Here is a 23525-nt window from a genome sequence, read left to right on the forward strand (position 1 = left end):
TTTCACAAGATGCATTTAAGGGTTAGATGTGTGTCAATTTAAAACAAATTTAAAATTGATTTAATCGAATCCACGAATGAAAATTTATTAAGTTAACAATCATTTTAAAATAAATACTCAAATATTTGACAAAGTTTCATTAATTATGGATAAAAAAGACATGTTTTTGTAATTCTAAAATATATATGTCTAAAATTATACATATAAAAAGCATGAACATTAATTAATTGTAATCATAATACAATATTATGTATGCAGGTATCACACACAATTATCGTTTTCTATAATACACATTTATTTATCAAGGTAACTTTATTTTTAAAGTTGAATATTTCTATGCATAGGTTCATTAAACTTTGATTCTTTTGGGCAAACTAATTGGAAGTCAGAGCTTTTAATAATATATACATTACTGTAATGAAATATAAGTCTACTATCAAATAAACAATAGATATTGTATATCATATTATTCCTACATATGACACGAACATAAGTCATAACGTTATAACAATAATCGACATTTAAAATAATTGATGTTGGAATATTACAAAACATTCATGAAAGTTATCTCTTTTGTGCTTCGATGGAAAATAATTGATTACGCCGATTAAACCGATCGATAATTCCAAAGACTTTTCACATGGAAACACTACCGTTTAAATAATTATATTAAAAACTGTTCATTTATCTATTCGTGGCAGAATAAAAATAAATTATCCACCACGATTTCTTTTCGATAAATAAATAAATACTAATTAACGGCATTCCATACAACCTACAAAATTCTTTTACCTAACTCTAATATGAACAATTCAATGCACTAAAGTACGAAGAAAGTAACACTTTCATTATAAGGTATAAGGCAAATATAAAATAGAAGTTAAAACAAAGGAACTGAATCAAAATGTAATTATGTTAGGGTAGAAGCTCTGCTACTATTAATTCAGATTTATTTATGGCGTAGATCTTCGATTTAATCGGTTGCGTAATATTTTTACAAAAATTGTTAGCTAGTATGAAAAGCCGTTAAAAAATAACATAAGAAAGCATCATTCACGTAATTGGGTACATAATTTAGCCGAAAATCTTACAGCATAATATACAAGATGTCCGGGGGCAAAGTGCGCTAACTTCAGGGGGGTGATTTTACATGATGGTCACTCTGTATGTTGTAAAATTAAAAAAAATATATCGATTATATTTTTGATATCGATCTGTTATAATAGAATATGAAAGTGGTTGAACGTGAGATGAGAGACTGTGAACTGGATCGATTCAATAGTCTAGAATGGATGGACTTCGAGACAGGATGCAACTAGCCCGTGTCACGTACACGTGATATACGTGGTGGCTTACAGCCCAGGAGAATAAGGCTGAATTACTAAGGGCTGTATATATTTATACAGGGTGTAACACTGTAAGGATAAAGAGGTTACTAGTATTTACTTGCCTTCAAAACTTGAATCAGCATATAAACCACTCTAGAGTTATGTTCACTTCATTTTTTAAAACAAATATAACGAACAAATCTCGGCCTAAACAAATAAAGCCAGCTACAGAACAGGCCTTGGTACGCGACGGGTTTTGAAGTGTCACGTGATCAAGTCAGTGCCATCGAGCAACAACAGTTAACAAATGGTGGCGATTGTTGTTGATACTCTTGTTTCACCGCAAGTATATTACAAACAGAGTTATTTGATTATTTTAAGCAGTGAACATAGTGACAGCACTGACTCCGTACTTGGTCTTGTCAACAAGCGAGTGAGTAAGTAATAGAATAATGCGCATTACGTCATAAGGTCTAAACCGTTCACAGTTGAATTAAGTGACGCTGTGAAATAAGAACGTGGCGTTTAATTCGTTGTTCCGTTTTATTTTAGTTCGAGTCCCTTCAAGACCCGCATTAATAAATCTCTTTCTTGAGTCCCTTCCTTAACCCGCCTCAAAGGATCACCTAACCCGATGGCAATATAGTTTCGCTTGCAGTACACAGCACAGGCAGGGGGCTCTTTTGAGGTGCCACATTAAATAATATTGTCACGACCCCACTCAAGTATTTCACTCGCTTAATCGTTCCATATATTCCGTGGGTATCCCTGACTTCTTAATTCACCGAGGAATTCAAGTTCAGACTTTTAAGAGAACTTTGAAATCTAAACTGTATAATATTGAAAAAAACCTTTTAGATACTGCGCTGGATAGTAAAATAAATACTTTCCGTCTTTTTTTCCTACATAACTTAATTTTGGATTTGAGGTCAAAATACCTAACTAAACTGAAAATATTTTTTACTATCAAAAGCATAGTGACCGGATAAACCATCACATCTTTAAAAAGTTATATAAAGTCATGGAAAGTGATGAAACAAAAACTTTATTAACTGGGTTTAGTAGGTTAGGTGAGGTTAGGCTACGTTCAATTTTTTTTCATCGTTTCTAATGACTTTATATCACTTTTTAAAAGTATGTCGAATTGTCACTGTGTTGAGTTATCATGGAACCCAAAAGCATATATCTAGTGCGGATGTGAGTTTTTAATTTATTTGTGTTTTTATAAAATATAAGTCAATTTAATTATTTAATGATTTAAGACGCAATTATTGGTGAGTTAATAATAACTATTTCAAAAACCAACTAGCCCAATCTACTTAAGAAAACAAAACATTGTAAAAAAAAAGTAAAGTAAAATCGTGAAAAATCTAAATCGTTAATAGCTAATATTTTATAATTTAATTTAAAACACAAATAAATAAAATAGTTCCCAGCCGTACTAAACTAAAAAGTATTAAACAGTATATTTTTTATACATTTTGATTTAAAAAAAATCAGTTTATTGAGTATTTTGGCCACAAATTCAAAATTAAGCTACTTATAAAAAAGGCTGTATAGCCGTTCCTCAAAACCCGAATTTTGTATGAAATTTTAACTGCTCTTATGAGATGACTCTCCCAGTGTTACACGCTGTATTCTGTATATCTTTAGGCACAGGGAGGAGACCTAGTTGCCCTGGGAAGCCGTTGTCTCGCCGGAATGACGGCTCTATGGGTGATGCATGGTTGTACCACACATAGGATAGATCTGCCGGGGAAAATCTGCATGCCAAGGGGATGGGCTAAGATATGCACATAAACATTACATCCTATCCTATCAACGAATAATACGTAGTATTATGGGGTAACAATTTCATAAACAATATTAATTTGAAGTTAGTTCAATTGTTCCTGTGAGAAATCATCAGTATAAACAGGTTGTCCGGGGTCAAGTGCACTAACTTTGGGAGATGAATTTACATGATGTTAAAAGTAAAAAATATAAAATCTTTTTTCGAAATTCCAACGTTGTAAGAAAGTTTTCATGTAAAAACTTTAATTTTTTGCATGGAATAATAAATATTTTTGTTAGATTTTTTTTGTATGAGAAAAAAAAACAATGGAATTTCGAAGAAAGTTATTTATCTATTTACTTTTACCATCAAATAGAATCACCTCCCGAGCTTTGTGAAATTATTTTTTTAAATAATACAATATCCTAATTTTTGTAAATTTAAATAGCCATTTGTATATATGAACCTTCCCATTTCTTATTTTAAAACAAAATATTATTTTTATCTAGGTAACCACTATATACCCTTCATCTCCGATTTTGATTTTGTTATCTGTATAGATGTTTGACGATTGGTATAACAGTGGTGGTCCGTGAGTTTTCAGTGAACTAGGGGTAAGATTGGAAAATACGACATAAATGATGTTGTTGTAGCTGAAAAAAAAAATTTTTTCTTTGAAAAATTTGAGTTTTTTGTGAGATTTTAAGGATTCTTTCAGTATAGGGAAGCGCAGCTGAAAACTTCCGGACCGTTACTGAATTTTAACATTTTGCATCACGGTTCACATTGCAAGCATAAAAGCTGCCGGCATATTTTTTTAGCTATGCTCATTTCTGTGAAAAAAGCTCCGAGCGTTATTTTCTAGCTATTGACAAGTTCTGGCAATAATGATGACATAATAAGTAGCATTTTAGGAGGCTGCCGTTGGCTAGGAAAATACACCTTTCAGATATTTTTCAGACCCAATATGAATAGGGCATCAGTGGTGGACGTAATACTACATTTAGAGAACAATAAAATTTTTTATTTAGAAACTTGACTTGATATTCTTCTGTTATTGACGTTAGGTAACTAATGCAAATTTTTAAAATCAGGATATTTCGCGAATTCTTGTTGGGACCACTTACAGATAATAGACATGCTACATACGTTAGTAAATATATTATAATCATAAATTAAGTGATAAATATTTAATCATAAAAAATCTTAAAGTTCGTAACAAATATTTTAAATCAAATTACAAATTTCAAGTATTTTGTCATGCATTCAGAAACAGTAAAATGAAATTAAATCCAAAGTATCCAAATTATTTATTTCCTTTTCTCCAACAGCTAGTTACATATTTTACAAAGCACCGTAATATACACAATTAAAGATAGTTATTGTTCTGAAGAAACATGTTTTAAAACTCAACCCTTTTAATAGGAAACTTTACAATTCTTAAGTCTAACATTACAATCGACATTTTTAATATAAGTTAATTTGACACGCTCAATACTTAAGTTGCCCCTAAATGGAATATACAAGTGACCTTTAATTTACGCAAGTTTTGGAATGATTACTATATATTAATATGAATAAGCAAAAAAAAAAACATTAATTTACTGATTTTATAAAGAGTAGTATATTTTCAACGGTGGTACAATACAAAATTATTGAGCATTTATCTTTAAGTTAAACAAAATTCTGTTAAAATTGATAACAAAATATTATAAGCTACGTCGGCTTTTTCCAAACCCGCTTAGTGGTTTGGAGTAGCTGATCTGCAATCAGAAGACTACGGGTTCAATTCCCGTCGGCGGCATTTATTTTCACTCGGGAGATTTTTCAATTTGTATGGGTATTTCAGCCGAATAATTATTGCTTATAATAATTTGTTATCATTTGTGCTATGCATAAAAAACGGTGTTTTATAAACATTAGTTTACCACAAAAAAAGATTAAAATTGATATATTATTAATAATTAGTAGTCCTAATTTTTTTCTATGCTTGTTGGAGGTGATATTCCAATGCAATATTATGATTAAAAAGTACTTTTATAACTGTTTTTTTCCTTTCATTATTCTTATTGTATCGGTTTCACCCACTACGGGCATCTTCGGATTGGAACATCAATAACATCTAGTTCAGGGGTAAAACAACATTAATCATACCTAATTATAATATATACACCGCCTTACTCACAATAGATAATATGAAGGGATAAGAACGGGTTAGTAGAAAACTGCTTATACCGTCCGTAAAAAGGCGGTATTTTTAAACCGCCCGTCCCCCAGGAATAGTAACGTATTACGATCGTCTTAAGACGGAGATCCGTTTGATTATATAAATATCGATCGGTCGCGCAATGGAAACGTAAAAAGCAGTAATACCCATTTGCAGCACCATCAGAGGAATATTTTTAACCGAAATTAACAAAGCAAATACGGAACGCATAATCGAATTGGCCAGATTTCGATTCAATTGAAAACAGACTGGGTCAATGACGGTACAAATGTCATCTAAAGAAACGTGAAGTTATCAACAAAACGCTAAATGCAAAAATGATCAGGTTTTTGACTTTGGAACAAAGTGGTATCGGTGTAAAACAATTCGGCCCATCAATAATAAATTTGGTTAGAGAACTCACCATCTAACTCCGTCACCTCGCTTCGAAAGCATAATATCTCGGAGTTCAAATTTGCTCCTTGCAGACCGAAATGGTAAAAATCAAGGTAGAAAGCAATGCTTCTTGCGATCTTTTGTCTGCTAGATAATACGCTTTCTCTTTGATAAATGTTTCCGTAACCCAAAATTTGAAACCAAAAGTTTTAGTTTCGGTGTCATTTTCAACACCCACACGCCCTGCCTAGACTTTGTTGGCCGACGTATATAAATATAATATTTTAAACCAAAATTTTGAGTTTATTCGTAGCAAAGTTGATAATTCATTAAAAGTAGCTGAAATTAGTAAATTCCGTTGAAATTGCATTCAAAAGCTTTTTACCCCTGATATTATAGATGTAAAAAATTCGCTAGTTTAATTTTAAAATTTATCAGTTTGTTGTGAAGTGAAACCGGTCCGTTAAAAAGTAAACAAGTGGAAATAGTTTCATAGTACTTTAAAACGTAATAGTCCTGCAGAGGAACTTGGTCCTAGAGTCTAAAAATCAACGATAAAATCTGCATGAAAGCGTTACTTTTAAAAGTCTAACACATACTTATGTACAAAAAAGTATAATATTCTATTTACTAAGACATCAATAAGTTCGTTATTCGTATTGGTATTGTACATTATTTGTCGGTTTTGGTTCCAATTTAATTAGAGAAAAAATATAGTTATCTTGAACGCTTATTTTTGCATATTATGTAACATTAAGGGTAAACCTAACGTACGTTATAATATACACGTTCGTAGATGGTGTTAACTGAATTATTTTATGAACATACACTTTTTCAAATTTATACTTAAAACTATTTAGACAAATTATTTTTTTGTGTCCGTACATACGCAATATTAATATGTATAAATAGTTTTGTCACTGTACAAACTCAACCAAACTCAAACAAACTCAAACAACCAAACTCAATCAAACTTAAGAAATACATACAAATACAATATTTTATCGAATTCATCGGTACAATATTGTATATGTATGCCTTTTTCGAAAGAATTGAGTTTTTGAACGAAAAAAACAATTTATTCGAAAAATTAATTTGTATTAATATTGTAAAGCAATACCTTGCGAAAAGCATATTTAAAAAAAAATTATAAACGCCATCTACGAACACGTAGAATATAATGAGCGTCGCATTTAACCTTAACTAATTGCATTTTTTAACTATTGATCAAGCTAGCTTTGATAACTACAAATCGTAAAAACCTACTTAGTTCATTTAATTCGATAGAAATGAATCTACCCATTACAGGTGCGTATTGATTATTTTTTACACTCTTACAAAAACCTAATGTATGAATTTTTATGACAAGAAAATTAAAAATCTTTTTATCACTAGATAGCCGTTGAGTTAACGCCAGACAAACAAACATGAAAACCTTTTAATATTATTATAAATCTATTATTAATTTGCACAGATAAGTAGCGTTTTTAATTACTTAACTTTATGGTGATATGTTGTTATAAGTAAGCCATTTTGGTCTTAATTTGAGATGAGCTTAATGTAAGTTACGTGCATAAATGCTTATAAGTGTTTTTTTAGTATTTCAGTCACTTAATGTATAGTTTAAGCAATCCTTAAGCTGTTAGCAAGGTTAATTACTTTATTACTCAATTATATAAAACGCTATGTTTACCAATATGATAGGACGATTAATTTTATGATAATTTAGAGAAAATATTGATGTTATAATGCTTGTTTAATGAAATTGGTATTATTACTTTGGTAGATAAGAACGTCAAAAGCATTGATTGAGTATGATGTAAGATAATTGCAAACGTCAGGTCGGAAATCGTAAGAAAATTTAAGATATTATTACTATGTAGGAATGTCCCATTTATCCCAGCTTTGTCTGTTCTATGCGAATAATATATCCGAAGGTTTCCCATTGTTGTCTGTTCAATGCATGGCGTCGCTGGTTCAAGATTATAATTCCATGGGTCACCATAGCACAATGGGCGGGATTAATAAATAAGAAATCGTTTAACGATGAACTCGGAAAATGTTATGAGAGGTTACGGGTCCATTTCCAATAGTGATTGGAACTAATACCGAATTATCAAAATAATAACGTTTACCTTCAAGCTTCGCATTTTGTTTGCTGGCGTAACAATAAATTCACACAGGCTTTATAATATTTAAAAAATTAAGATTGATAACTTTGTTACACCTTTAGGGATGGCGAACCTATTTCTTGAATTTTTCAGAAAAAAAGGATTAATTAATTTAAATAAGTTGTGCAAATAAGTAAGGTTGTGCCATAGAATAAAGAAGAAAACAATAAATTACTCGTGGACAATTTTCGTGATCCAAATAATTGCACAATCGGGGCATGAATTTCCAATACAAAACTGTTTAAGAAACACAAACGCGATGGAGATCTACGATGTAAGTAAGACAGACCATCTAGCTGTTGGGTTAGAACATTATGTAATTTTTTTTAGTGTAAAACCGCACAAAAGTCTAAACTGTCTAGAGCCAGAGAGACTATGGAATCCCAAATTGGGGTATGTTTACCTGGCTATTCAGATCTAGTCACCAAACACGGCCGAAGCCATTTCAAGCAACGTTTCAATTCTAAACGGTGGTCTTACACCAGAGCGATACTAAGAGTATCTTCCACTCCAGAACGTGCCGAAAATTTATTATATATTAATTTAAACGCAATTTTGTGAAATAACACAAATTAATTTACTTGCGCACGCCGCGATTTGAACCCGCGATCTCCGGTTTGCTAGTCGAGAGCCTTGAATCTCAACCACTGAGGCCGTCAAATTTGCAAAAAAAAAATTTTTTTTCCGTCAAATTTGTATGGAAGGAACTTTTAGTTTTCTTCTTTGTTCTACGGGCTGTGCGACAGAGATGAGAGAGAAATTCACAAACGAATAAAGGTAAGTGTGATATATCCTACCGGCTGCGCCACTGTTAATCTTTGTGCCGAGATTCCCACTTATAATAATGGTACACGGTTGGATTAATAATAATGTTTTAATGTAACAACGAGTATTATACAGAGTATAGTTCCTACCTGCGAGCTGCGAACAGAGAGCCTTACTCCATATTACAATGCCTTATATAGCTGCTTCTGTCTCTCTCATCCTCTGTCTATGTCGCTTACTGCAGGAGTCAATGTAGCTGTTAAAAACTCACAGTATGCAACGAGTACAACACAACTATTAGAACGAGATCTTATTCAAATTATTACACACGATTCGAAGTTTACTTGTGTTTAACGCCAAAAATTTGTCGTAGCTTCACTATCCCTGATAAACGTCAATCATAAATTCCATCACATTGTTTTTTTTACGAACGAAAATAAACCTTAATCCAGCAATCGATCTTCTTCAAAAATACATCAAATACTTGTAAAAACTTTTTCGTTTTATTAAGTTGTCTAACAAAATCAATAATGGAATTGAAAGTACATCGGATAATAATTTAATCATTATGGAAAAAAAGATAATATTAATAAGTCTAAACGAAACATGAAACAGAAAAAAATATATCACAATTGGGGATCGAACCCAGGACCTCTGCCTTACCGGGACAACACTCTTACCACTAAGCTATTGAGGCCTGATTATTTTTGCCTAATTTTTATATATCTCATATTTCAATTTAAGAATTACCAATATTATTCTAAATTAATTCCCATTTTTTATTTCTGAAATGTAATAATATATTGGGTTCATGCAATCACTACTCTTTAGAGGCTTCCTTCTTGAATCAAATCATAATGGTATTGTCTGAAATATACATATAATTGTGAATGTGCGTGTTTCTGCAAAGTTGTCTGTCAGATAGTGAAGGGTTGTATAATGTATAAATGGAGGGTAGTTTGTTGGTTGGAAGGTCTCGGGTCCAGCGGGGATGAAGGCTCTACCGGTGCTTTGAGGCCAGCACGGAGGCCCTCGCAGCCTCAGCTTGAAGTTCCTCCATTTGACAGAATATTACGTACCTGTGGGGATTCCCATTATCACATTTCAATGTCATTCAAAATAGGAAATCACAATCTAAACAAAACACATCAGATAATATTTCAATTAAGTACATGAGATATATAATATTATTATTATATTTCTATATTCTTGCATTTGTCGGATTAGTACATTCATTAGAAAAACAAACCTACACAAAACCAATTATATATTTATACATACAAGTTTCACAAAATGTGTGGCATTACTTGTGTGAGTTCGCTGTAAAATACTAAAATCACATTTTAACAAGGGTCGTACGATGTGTGTAATGGCTAAATTACCAGTAAAATTAAAAATAAATTAAAATTACCAGCTAAATTACCACTGCCAAAATTAAACAGGGACAAAATTTCACACGAAGAATATAAATTTCGCGTATGAAAAAAAAACAATTGTTCGGTTATTTTTAAGGTTGTGTTTTTTTGGCGTGTGTAATTTCAATAGGTGTAATTCCGTCCATGTGTAATTCTGGCAGTAAAATACTGGTATGTGAAATTCACGTCAGTGTAATTTCGTCATTTAACAGTAGAATGTTACACACAGTTCTGATATCGCTTGTAGAATACCGATACACCAACAACCCTGTCATAGGTCAACCAAGGAGTTCGCTACGTTTGGTGACTTTGCAGGGGTGCCCAGGTTAATGTGGTGATTTGGATCTTTGTGGCGGATGCGTATATATCCACCATTTGCGTGGAAGGCCAGATCGCAAGAGACAAGTTGAGGTAAACCCTTTAACCCTTCTTTTTTGAGGAATAAATTTATTCCGTCACTTCTGGACACACTGATTCCTAGATTCCTACCCACCTTTTTTTTTCCTTTTTCCTTCCCAGAACTTCATTTCCTTCCTTCCTTAAAAATAACCTTCACACAGCATGCCCAAAGATGACACAGGCCCTGAGGGATTTTTTTTCCTACGTACTGTTTATTATTTTACCACGTAAAAAATATACTTTGTTAAAAGCAAAGACAAATAATAATACTAGAAAAATAATTATACAAATTGTTTATTGATTACGTACTTGTACCTAGAATCTAATAAAATGAGACAATAATCCACCATTAATTATTTATCAAACCATTCCGAGGGTTTCCTGCTAAACGTTTTGACAAATTATGAACTTTCGCTTGCCAGCAATTATTGGTAATGAAAATTTTTTGAGAAAAGATTAATGTAAGTCAAATAGTGTATTTTAAATGTTTTTTAAAATCGCAATTAGATGCCTTTTTCAGTTGTTCAGCATGTACTAATCATTTTTATTCAGTCAATATGGTCTTTAATTAAGTTTTGAAAATTAAATTTATTTATGTTACCAATAAATGACAAATGACTACACAAGTACACTGAAAAATAATTTTTTCCTGAGTTATTATTGTCACGAGTCTTTTTTGTCGTCGTTGTTGTTGTTTTGTATAATTCTGTATTGAACTAAATTAATGTTATATCCTGTCATATTTTTCAATGTGACATCTTCAATTACCACCAGAATAAGCTCCATAAAACAAACGATTTTTTTACTAGTCATGAGGGGTTTTATGTGTTGTATAATTTTCTAATAAATTTAATTAATTTTTCAAAAATGAATAAATAAATAGGAAGAACTTTTTCTTTTAACTTATTTTGAAGGTTATATTTATCAATATAATATATCATTGAAGAAGAAGATAATACTAATAAATCTAAATGAAACATGAAACAGAACAAGACACAGAAAATCGGAAGACCCAGGATTTATATCAATATCGAAAAATGAGATCGACAAATATGACGTTCAGTAACTAGGTCCCAATGGTCGAGTGTTTAAGACGCCTGTCCCGGTAAGACATGAGATCCAGGGTACGATTCGTAGTTGTGACCGTTATCTTTTTATTTTCTGTGTCTTGTTCTGTTTCATGTTTCTTTTAGATTGTATTAATATTATCTTCTTTTCAATAAAATTAACAAATATTTACTGTTTATTGAACCTGGAATTGAATAGGACGTTTGTTGTTGTTGGAAACCCGATATTTCGTCAGTTGTATGACACTAATGAATATAACTACGAAGTTTAGACGACTTGTTTTTGGGAATTCGAATAATTCATCAAATTTCAAAGTTGATTTTTAACTTCTGTGGAGGTTCTATTCAACTTATTTTATTATATCATATTATATTATATTATATGTAATACGTGCATGGGGGACCTCTGCAGGAATTATGATAATAGTCTAATAAAATGCAGTATATAGTTTTTTGGTAATATAATCACTTTTAGATACTCACACACTGACGGGTTGTTTGAACAATTCATCAAATTTCAAAGTTGATTTTTAACTTCTGTGAAGGTTCTATTTAACTTCTATTATTATACCATTACTGGCCAGGGGCTTCACAAAAGTGAAATAATTACAGAACTTGAATAGAAACTTCACAGAACTTGAAAATCAACTTTGAAATTTGATGAATTGTTCAAACAAACCATCAGTGTGTGAGTATCTAAAAGTGATAATATTACCAAAAAAACTATATACTTCCTTTTATTAGACTATTATCATAATTCGTGCAGAGGTCTCTCATGCACGTGTTACCGGGATAACTGTGTTGTGTGATACTTTATGAGTTTTAGTTTTAAGTGTCTCAAATATTGGATCTGCTGTAAACTCTGGCGGTAAAGTGTAGAGCGCTCAAAGCTAGGTAATATTAGTTCGTAAGTTCAGTTTAGTTTAACTAACTACAGTGACAAGTCGCTGCCAAAGGTTGTCAAGAAAGCAGAGAACGTGACAAAAGTTGCTATTTCATATGACTGAAATGGCTTGTCTCTTTTGTTAAAGTCAGTTACTTCATGGAAATCAATTTTCAGTTTTGAAAGGTTTCAATACATAATGCGAGTCAATATGATAAAAGCGAGTTAAACTTTTTAAAAGTTGATTGTTTAGTTTGTCGCTATCTTCCGTACCAGGCTTTATATTAATTTGTTTTCTTAGGACGGGTTGTTTCGGAGAATTTGAACAATTCATCAAATTTCAATGCTCATTTTCGGGTTATGTGAAAGTCCTATTCAAGTTCTGTTATTATATCATTATAGGCTAGTTGTTTGAAAGAACTGAAATAATAACAGAATTTTAAAACATCTTTCACAGAACTTGAAAATGAACTTTGAAAATTGAAGAATTATTCAAATTCTCCATTCTAAGGACGGGTTGTTTCGGAGAATTTGAACAATTCTTCAGATTTCAAAGTTAATTTTCAAGCTCTGTGAAAGACTTTTTCAAGTTCTGTTATTATTTCAGTTCTGTCAAGCAACTAGCCTATAATGATATAATAACAGAACTTGAATGGGACTTTCCTAGAACCCAAAAACGAACGTTGAAATTTGATGAATTGTTCAAATTCTCCGAAACAACCCGTCCTTAGTATCACGTTATTCAATATTAATTTATTCTGTTGACGCAACTATATGAATCTCCTTTTAACATATGTTCCTGCATCCCTCCACCCAATTACCTGTTACCCAATTATCTGTCCCTGTCTGACAATGTGGAGTACATACCTACACCAGTGACATTGCAATAATTTATTGTACATTACCAGTCTGTTAAGAAAACCTGTGCATGGAACATGTTCCCTCAGTGCGTTTAATTCGAGTCTATTAAGGAAGCATATGCAGTGATCTGCCGCAGCGTCCTTCAAGGCCATGATATCGATATGCAACTGGACTTATACCAAAGACAAAGGATAAGTCAGAATTCTTTCTCAATTCTATTTGTTAACCATAGCTTCCCAACAGTTGTTTTAAATATTGATTACAGTCCACAATAAAATCAAAAATTGATTCGCAGACAAGATTTGCGACTCCATATTCATTGGCGAAGCTTTGAAATATTTTAACATGCTAGGTTTTTTTGATGCTCTGGTTTCGATATTACGACGAAAAAGTATAAAGAAAGAACCAAATGTTGTTACGTTTAGTCCATGGGTCATAAAAACATAAAAAAAAGGTTTTAAGTTTTTCTTTTATGTATTCAATAATATTATTATTTAATTAAAAAATAAAGTATATTTGTAAACAAGATCTACTGTATAATTATTATTTAACGTGACAGCTGTTTCGCCTTACATTGGTATTATCAAACTAAAATGGTTTGTTACCATAGCAGAACTTGTTTATAAATAAACATTAAATAATTAATTTCATAATAATTTTATTAGCTTTTTGGTTCTTTCGAGCCGGATTACCAACGGGGTATTTAAAATTAACATATTTAAAGTTATAAATAAATATTATTTCCTCTTTATACTTTGTTAATTTGTATGTACTAGGTTGCATTTGTAATTATTGTTGTGTTTAAATTCCTACATACAATTAATCATGGCGACTAGCGATAGTACTCAGGATATTAAAATCAAGTTAGTAGAATCGAAGATTAATTTGATGCATAATCGTGTTAATGAATTATACGAGAAAGCGAAAAGTATTGCGGACAGGGAGACGAGAAGTTCGGAGGATTTTCTTAAACAAACGGTTAATATAGCTACATATTATGCACAATTTAACACATTTTGTGATGAATTTCATACACTTCAGTTGAAAAAGGATTCAAATTACAATATGAATTTCGATTTATGGAGTGAATTCGAAAATAAGTACTGTTTTGTAGTTTCTATACGCGAAAGCATTATAGCAAAGCAAGATTCATCACGTGATCGACAGAAGTTAAATAATTCACCATTAATTAAACTCCCACCGATCGAGATGCCATCGTTCGATGGTAATCAAGAGAATTGGTCGATATTTTATGAAGCTTTTAAATTAAACATTCACTCAAATCAAAATTTGAATACGTCGCAAAAGATGCAATATCTGATAGGGAAACTCCAAGGAAAGGCGTTATCAGTTTTTGCGGGAATACTTCCGAACGAACAAAATTATTTTTTAATTTGGGAAGCTCTCGAAAAGAAATATCAGGACAAACGCGTGCTAGGTACCTTTTATCTGAACAATATTTTGAATTTAAAATTATTGGCACCTAGTAACCCAAATGAGTTAAATAATTTTATCGAAAGGTTTGCGTCTTCCATAGCTGCACTCAAGGAATTAGGTATTGATGACCTAACCGATTTTATAATATTACATGTTGCACTGAAAAAATTAGATATACAGTTGGTGCAAAATTTCGAAATGTCTATACGGGAGAAAGCTATACCTACATATACCGATTTAATAGAATACATTCGGTCGCATGTCAAAATCCTAGAACGAACTGGGCAAAATGATAATAAAGTTGTTAATAATAAAAACAAAGTTACGCATTCATTCGCTGTGGTCGAACAGAAGTCAAGTAATAATAATCGTAATAGGTGCCGGAAATGTAATCATTCTGATCATGTTGAATTGTTTAAATGTGAACAATTTAACGAATTAAGACCAAATGCTCGCTTTCAGTTTGTGAAATTAAATAATTTATGTGTAAACTGCTTAAGCGATAAACATAAAACTGTGAAATGTCCATCTAAATCGGATTGTAGAATTTGTAAAAAACGACATCACACCGCTCTGCATTTTGAGAGCACGGTGAATACTGAAAGTCAATCGAAAAACGAAGCCATTACATTAATAGCGCGTAATAATAAACATTATAATAATTTTTCTGCAGGTAATATAGCTACGAATGTACTACTGTCAACCGCGCAGTTATTTGCTTATGACAATAAAAATAATCAAGTAACCGTAAGGTGTTTAATTGATTGCGCCTCGCAACAAAATTTAATCAGTTTAAACACTTGTAATGAATTAAATCTTAAAATAATTCCTTTAAATAATTCAGTAGTTAAAAGTGTTGGTTCAGTAGAGACACCAATATTGGGACACGTTGCGTTAAAAATTAAATCCCGCGTTTCAGAAGATACTTATAAAATTAGTCTATTAGTTGTCGATAAAATAACTGATAAGCTTCCTACACAACATGTTGACACAAAGTCATGTGAGCATTTAGTGGGTTTAAACTTAGCGGATGAATCCTGGAACGTTCCATCCGATGTTGATATCTTATTAGGTGCACAGTTATTTCCATATATTCTGCTGGGGAATAAGGTTTTATCTAAACATAATACGAATGCACCACCGGCTATACAGACAGTATTCGGGTATATTGTAATGGGTGAAATACCTACGTGTACGCCGGAGGTTTCGTGGACGTTCGGCCCCATAACCAATGTAGATTTATATAATGCGTTATCCAAGTTTTGGACGATGGAAGACATGCCTATTAAGTCGTTGATGAGTGCTGAAGATGCAGAATGTGAGAAAATGTACCTCGAGTCAGTCCAACGGGATGAATCGGGAAGGTATATTGTATCTTTACCGTTTAAGATAGATCCTAATAATTTAGGTGATTCGCGCCGTGTCGCGCAGCGTCGATATGAATATTTAGAACGGAAATTTAATACGTCGCCAGAATTGCATTGCAGTTATAATGAAGTAGTTTCTGAATATCTGGAAAAGGGATATATGAGGGTTGAAGTTCCGTCTTCATCTAATATTGATGAGGGATATTTCATTCCTCATCACGCAGTAATCCGTAAAGATAAATCAACAACTAAAACTCGTGTTGTATTAGACGCAAGTACAAAGACCAGTTCAGAGTTGTCACTTAATGATATTTTGTATACAGGTCCAAATTTGCAATCTAATTTATTTACACTTTTAATTAAATTTCGCTTATTCGCTGTAGCATTAACCGCAGATGTTAAGCAAATGTATCTACGTATAATGGTAACGGAAAGCCATCGAAAATATCAAAAAATTCTTTATAGATTTCACAAAGATGAACAAATTGGAGTTTATCAATTTAATTCACTCGCGTTTGGTTTGAACTGTTCACCATTTCTAGCAATGCGAACTATACGGCAGCTAGCGAGCGATGAAAGAAATCGTTATCCGAAAGCGGCAGAAGTTGCAATTAATGAGTTATATACGGACGATTTTGTATATTCTGTAAATACTATAAGTGAAGGCATCACTTTGGCTACAGATTTAATGGCGATGTTCAAGTGTGGAGGATTTGAATTAGTCAAATGGTCGAGTAATTCTCCTCATTTACTGGCCCAATTACCAGAGTCGCACCGCGTGACAATGGATTTTTCGGATAAATGTAGCATTTTAGGATTAAAATGGGATCCGATATCTGATTGTTTTCAATTTATGATATGTCCGACGGAGGAAAAAACTATATGTAAAAGATCAATTCTTTCCACAATAGCTCGTTTATTCGATGTATTAGGTTTGGTTGCTCCGGTAATTTTATATGCCAAATTACTTTTACAAGAGCTGTGGTTAGAGAAAGTAGGATGGGACGAGGAACTACCCCAAAGTATTGTTAATAGATATGTCAAATTCAAGGAAGAATTACCGATGCTTTCTAATTTAAATTTACCTCGATATTTGGGAGTAAAGGAGGACTGCACGATAAATATTATCGCCTTCGCAGATGCGAGTATGAAAGCATACGGTTGTGTAATATATCTTCATGTCACGGATAAGGGTGGCAACACTACAATGAATTTGATATGTTCTAAATCCAAGGTGGCCCCTCTGAAAACAGTGTCGCTCGCTCGATTGGAATTATGCGCTGCGCTTATTTTATCTAGACTCGTTAGATCTATTATAGATACTTATAGAAATCGCGTTTCGATAAACGATATATTTGCTTTTTCAGATTCAAAAATAGCACTTTCTTGGATTCACTCGTCCCCGCACCGGTGGCAAACTTTTGTAGCTAATCGAGTTAGTGAAATTCAGGAAAATTTACCCGCGAAACATTTTTATCACATAGATGGCGTTACCAATCCTAGTGATTGTTTATCGCGAGGACTACTGCCTGCTCAGCTGGTCGATCATTCTCTTTGGTGGCACGGTCCGCCCTGGGCTGCGAACCCAGTATCCGAGTGGCCTGTCGAAAGATTTTCCCCCTCACGAGAGGAGGAGAATACTTTGGAATTGAAAAAATCGCATACATTTACGATAACGTCAATAGAGGAAAATTCTCCGATATATAATCTCGCTTTAAAAATTTCCTCATGGCCAAAACTGCTGAGAATTGTGGTATATATTTTACGATTTATGCGAAAGTTATCACGCTCAACAGTTATAAGTTCCACGGAATTAAACATTGCTGAAATGAATGTATTAAAAGCTTTACAGAATAGGTATTTTAGTGCCGATATACAATTAATACAGAGGGATAAATTATGCTCACCTTCAATCCGAAAACTAAACCCGTTCTTAGATCATAATGGCTTGTTACGTATAGGTGGTAGATTAACAAACGCGAATATACCTTTTGAAAACAAACATCCAGTACTTCTGCCAAGACAGGATCATATTGTCGATATAATTATAGACTTTCACCATCGTGTGAATTGTCATACTGGTGCACATCTCCTTATGTCAATAATTAGACAGCGTTATTGGATCTTATCGGGGAGAAATCTAATACGCAAAAGAGTACATGCTTGTAATTTCTGTTTTAAAACTGCACCTTCTAATATTATACCGCTAATGGCAGATTTACCTACAGCTAGAGTTCAGGAAGCAAAGGCATTTACACATACGGGTGTAGATTTTGCCGGACCAATAAATATAACCCTTTCTAGGCGTCGTGGGGTAAAAAGTCAAAAGGCATATATATGTCTATTTATTTGTTTAACAACGAAGGCTATACATATGGAAGTGGTATCAGATCTAAGCACGGACAATTTTTTAAACGCATTTAAGCGTTTTCTATCCAGACGCGGACCGGTTTCGTGTATGTACAGTGACAATGCGACAAATTTCATAGGCGCAAAGAATTGTCTGGATGACTTGTATAATTTTTTAGAGGCAAATTCAACTAAAGAAGTTCTTCGCAATGAATTTAACATTCGGAGAATTGAATGGAAGACGATTCCACCCCGCGCTCCTCACTTTGGAGGATTATGGGAGTCAAATATTAAATGCATTAAATCGCATCTGTATAGGGTTGTGGGTACTCAACTTTTATGTTATGAAGGGCTTCTCACAGTTCTGACACAAATAGAGGCTGTACTTAATTCACGGCCATTATGTTTACTAAGCAGTTCTCATTATCCAGAAGCTCTTACTCCGGCTCATTTTCTGATGTCTACCCCGATTCAGCATCTACCTGCTTATGATTTGACTAATGAATGCATTAGTCTACTGAAAAGGAAAGAGCTTTTGGACCACCTCGTTCAATCTTATTGGAAGAAGTGGCATATAGAGTATCTTCACTCTCTGCAGATGAGAAAAAAATGGAATAGTCCCGCGAATAACATTCTAGTAGGTACCATAGTATTGGTGCATCAAGAGGATGCGCCTCCACTTTATTGGCCGGTGGGCGTTGTTGAGGAGGTGTTCCCTGGTAAAGACGGAGTGGTTCGTGTCGCACGCGTAAGAACCCCTTCCGGGAACTTTAAACGACCAGTCGTAAAATTGTGTCCTTTGCCTACACAATAATTATTATTTCTTTATTTCATTATTTTATAAATTTTCGTTTTAACTTTGCAATATTAATAGCGTATTGATAAGAATATTTATATTTCATCTTTCGTTTTACATTTAACTTTTTACTTTATTTGAAAGTACTTAAAATTTCGGAAGGTACTTTCAACGCCGGGAGAATGTTCGCGCAATATATATGGGATTGTTAGGTATGCATCCACAGGCTTAAAGGACAAGTGTAATGTCAATACCAAATCCTGCAAATGTCCTACCTACCCTTTTACCCATCCCAAAATGTCACCATATTAAAAATATTGTTGCGACACATGTAAAATCTGACAAGTGGTGTCAGTTGCTTATCAGAGTTCGGAGTGATAATTAATATCAGACAGGGCGAATATACATATAAATTGTGAAGTGAAATCAACTAATACTCCTGGAGACGTGTGATAGTCATCAACGGGTGAGTCCATCTTTCCTGCATTCCAATCTGGGCTTATCTTGTGCTCCAGAAGCCCAGATTTATACCTTTGATTATTGCACTGTCCATCGGGTTTGTCGGATGCATATATCGTCCCATACCTATCATTCGGAGTAGTTTGGGACTGGTCCTTTGGGCGTGTGGCATATCACACCACCTCTAAAATATATAGTGGAGTCGCAGCTTCGCGACACCATTTTTGGTCAAGGCCATGATATCGATATGCAACTGGACTTATACCAAAGACAAAGGATAAGTCAGAATTCTTTCTCAATTCTATTTGTTAACCATAGCTTCCCAACAGTTGTTTTAAATATTGATTACAGTCCACAATAAAATCAAAAATTGATTCGCAGACAAGATTTGCGACTCCATATTCATTGGCGAAGCTTTGAAATATTTTAACATGCTAGGTTTTTTTGATGCTCTGGTTTCGATATTACGACGAAAAAGTATAAAGAAAGAACCAAATGTTGTTACGTTTAGTCCATGGGTCATAAAAACATAAAAAAAAGGTTTTAAGTTTTTCTTTTATGTATTCAATAATATTATTATTTAATTAAAAAATAAAGTATATTTGTAAACAAGATCTACTGTATAATTATTATTTAACGTGACAGCTGTTTCGCCTTACATTGGTATTATCAAACTAAAATGGTTTGTTACCATAGCAGAACTTGTTTATAAATAAACATTAAATAATTAATTTCATAATAATTTTATTGAATACATTAAAAAAATTACTCAAAATTTAAATTAAGTTCTATAAATTAAGCTTGATATGTTTATGATTATTAAGTAAAATAGAAAACAAATAGACAACAAATTCACTAATTTCTTTAAATAAATATAAACGTAATACTTAATTGTTTTCACCAAAAACTTCAAAGGATTATATTGGGATAGAAACTGTTCACGAGCTGAACAGAGTTTTAACAATATCTTTGGTTTTAACAGTTCTGTAAAAAAATGGTTTCATTAAAGTGTTGTTTAGTCGGTTAGAGAGATTTTGGTACGAGAGTAAATTATACCACTTGGACTTATTATAGAATACATTGAATATTGATTATTATCGAATTAATCAGAACTTTGTACTAATTAACCACTGTATTGAGACTTCTTCGCACAAATTGTAGAATATTTATGCATCGACCGATCAACTGAAGCATTAACGTGCCTAAAAAGGTAACTAAATTATGTAAGTCTGAGAGTTTGTACATTATATGTGTGCGATATGTAGCATTATACTAAACATATATTATTAAATAACATATAAAGCATTAAGGCTAAAATTATTTTAAAATAAGCATAAAAAGCAACATAAATGAAGGTCTCAGATAAATGACATAAATAAAAAAATAAATAAACGAAATTCGAAATAAACAAAATAACGCTGAAATAGTGTAGTTAGTTAAAAATATCATTAAACATAAAATGTAAGCAAGCGAGAGGGTGGGTCAATGGTAAACTTCCTCTCAAACATAGAATCAAGAAGAAACCTAGAAGTGTATTGCGGACGTTTTTCGTGATCCAAATATTTTCTCAATTGAGGCTTAAAACTGTGTTTTCGAAATTTAAATGGAATTTAGTTTTCAGGCGAGTGTAAGTGAAACAGCGTTGGGTTATTGAGCTAAATGGAACATTTAATTCCATTTAAATTTTATTGGAAGGCACTTCTAGTCATCTTCTTTATTCTATGCCCTCAAATAATTGAGTCAAAATGAACATTGAATCTATTTTTGGCACCGTAATTTATAATCAATACACAGAATTTTATCAACGAAGTCAATGCGCTGAAGGAAATTTTGTATTTTGAATTCATATCGGATTATTTGTAAATTGCTTGGAAATGTCTTCTCGCAACTTTAAATTTAGGTAGATAATATCAATATCATTTCAGTTGGGGCTAGGTTGTTTCTGTTTAGTAAAGGAAAGGTAATGATTAAAGATGTGTCAGATAAGATAAGGTTACTTTAGTTAAAGATACATAGATGATGTTAGTTTTGGTAAGGGTTAGATTGGGTTCATACGTTGGTTGTCTGCTTTCTAATCACTATTTTAATCATAGACTATGGAAAATGGTATTATTTCTAATAATGAATTTAGACAATCACAGCACATCACCAATGTAATGTAATAGGTACACATTATAACAAAATTATAACGAAAATTTACAACATTTTTTTTGAAAGGCATGGATTCTGATACAAATATTTTATACTTTCCGTTTTACAAATCTACAAGAATCATAATATCCCACGTTTGACCCGAGAGGTCTGCGCTAATCTTCTATCTATGTGAAGAAAATTGTAAATGTTCGTTTGTTGAAAATCTTAAATCTCCGAAAGTTCTACACCGATTGCTTTGAAATTTTTACACAACGTTGCATTTATAATTTTTACACAACGTTGCATTTATAATTTTTACACAACGTTGCATTTATAATTTTTACACAACGTTGCATTTATAATTTTTACACAACGTTGCATTTATAATTTTTACACAACGTTGCATTTATAATTTTTACAAAACGTTGCATTTATAATTTTTACACAACGTTGCCTTTATAATTTTTACAAATCGTTGCATTTATAATTTTTACACAACGTTGCCTTTATAATTTTTACACATCGTTGCATTTATAATTTTTACACATCGTTGCATTTATAATTTTTACACAACGTTGCATTTATAATTTTTACACAACGTTGCATTTATAATTTTTACACAACGTTGCATTTATAATTTTTACACAACGTTGCATTTATAATTTTTACAAAACGTTGCATTAATAATTTTTACACAACGTTGCCTTTATAATTTTTACAAATCGTTGCATTTATAATTTTTACACAACGTTGCCTTTATAATTTTTACACATCGTTGCATTTATAATTTTTACACATCGTTGCATTTATAATTTTTACACAACGTTGCATTTATAATTTTTACACAACGTTGCATTTATAATTTTTACACAACGTTGCATTTATAATTTTTACACAACGTTGCATTTATAATTTTTACACAACGTTGCATTTATATAACTAAATCATACAGATGTCACACGTGACAGGTAAAAATATGCTTTTTTTCACATGTGACTAGTAAAAAAGTGATTTTTTTGAAAAACAGTGCCAACTGTTGGATAAACATGATTTTTTTAAACAGCGCCACATGTTGGATGTAGAAGCAATTCGCTCTATTGTTTCCCTATCTGCAGAGACAGACTAAGCCGCAGCAACGCGTTGCGGGGTACAGCTAGTATTATATAATAACAATGGTCGAGATATTGCACAGAGAGATACCCCCATATAAGCGATTGAAAAGATTCGGTTATTCAGTCGCGGCTGGTGTTAAATATTTCGCATTCAGGAGTCTGGGCACGTTCGGGGAGTGTTGACTTTTACTTATTAGAAAGATCCGTGATCTAAACTTGAATCTGGGAGCGACCCGTTATACGAGTATGGGCGTCCCGTGGAAGGACGTGGATAAATGTTTCGGGAACGTTTTAAATTAGGCCCGAATGGTTAATCCCCGTTTATCAAAAAGCTCTCCAAGGATAAAAGCTTAAATAGAAACAACTTTGCGACAATTTTGTGTGTTTATCCTCAACAATGGAAGGTCAAACGTGATCTTATTAAAGTTTCAAATATGTTTAATCGTAATAATTATACATATTTAATGTTATCGTACTCATATCAGCTCATCGCCTCGCCGTCAACCAGCCGTCAACGCAAAGCAGGCTCATCACCTCCGGGGTATCGGCACGACTACGGCTTATTATTACGTTGAGCTTTTACCGTCACCAGGAGGTCTAGCACGGA

The 23525-nt window shown here is 32.6% G+C and overlaps 1 protein-coding gene across 2 annotated transcripts in view; it reads right to left on the bottom strand.

The window, feature by feature from the left end:
* Positions 1 to 23525, bottom strand: part of Liprin-gamma (liprin protein kazrin) — a 659192-nt gene that overhangs the window by 8896 nt on the left and 626771 nt on the right. Inside the window, exon 15 of one of the 2 annotated variants that reach the window (XM_089636539.1) lies at positions 8963 to 9719. The exons of the other annotated variant lie outside the window; for it this stretch is intronic. Within the exon in view, the coding sequence (XP_089492665.1) occupies positions 9641 to 9719 (79 nt within the window). The 3' untranslated portion in view covers positions 8963 to 9640. Of the gene's footprint in view, positions 1 to 8962; positions 9720 to 23525 lie in introns of those variants that run through there. 2 annotated transcript variants of the gene reach the window in all.

The sequence above is a fragment of the Hesperophylax consimilis genome, chromosome 10 (genome assembly GCF_061612785.1).
Source record: "Hesperophylax consimilis isolate HC1 chromosome 10, BYU_Hcon_1.0, whole genome shotgun sequence".
Taxonomy (NCBI): domain Eukaryota; kingdom Metazoa; phylum Arthropoda; class Insecta; order Trichoptera; family Limnephilidae; genus Hesperophylax; species Hesperophylax consimilis.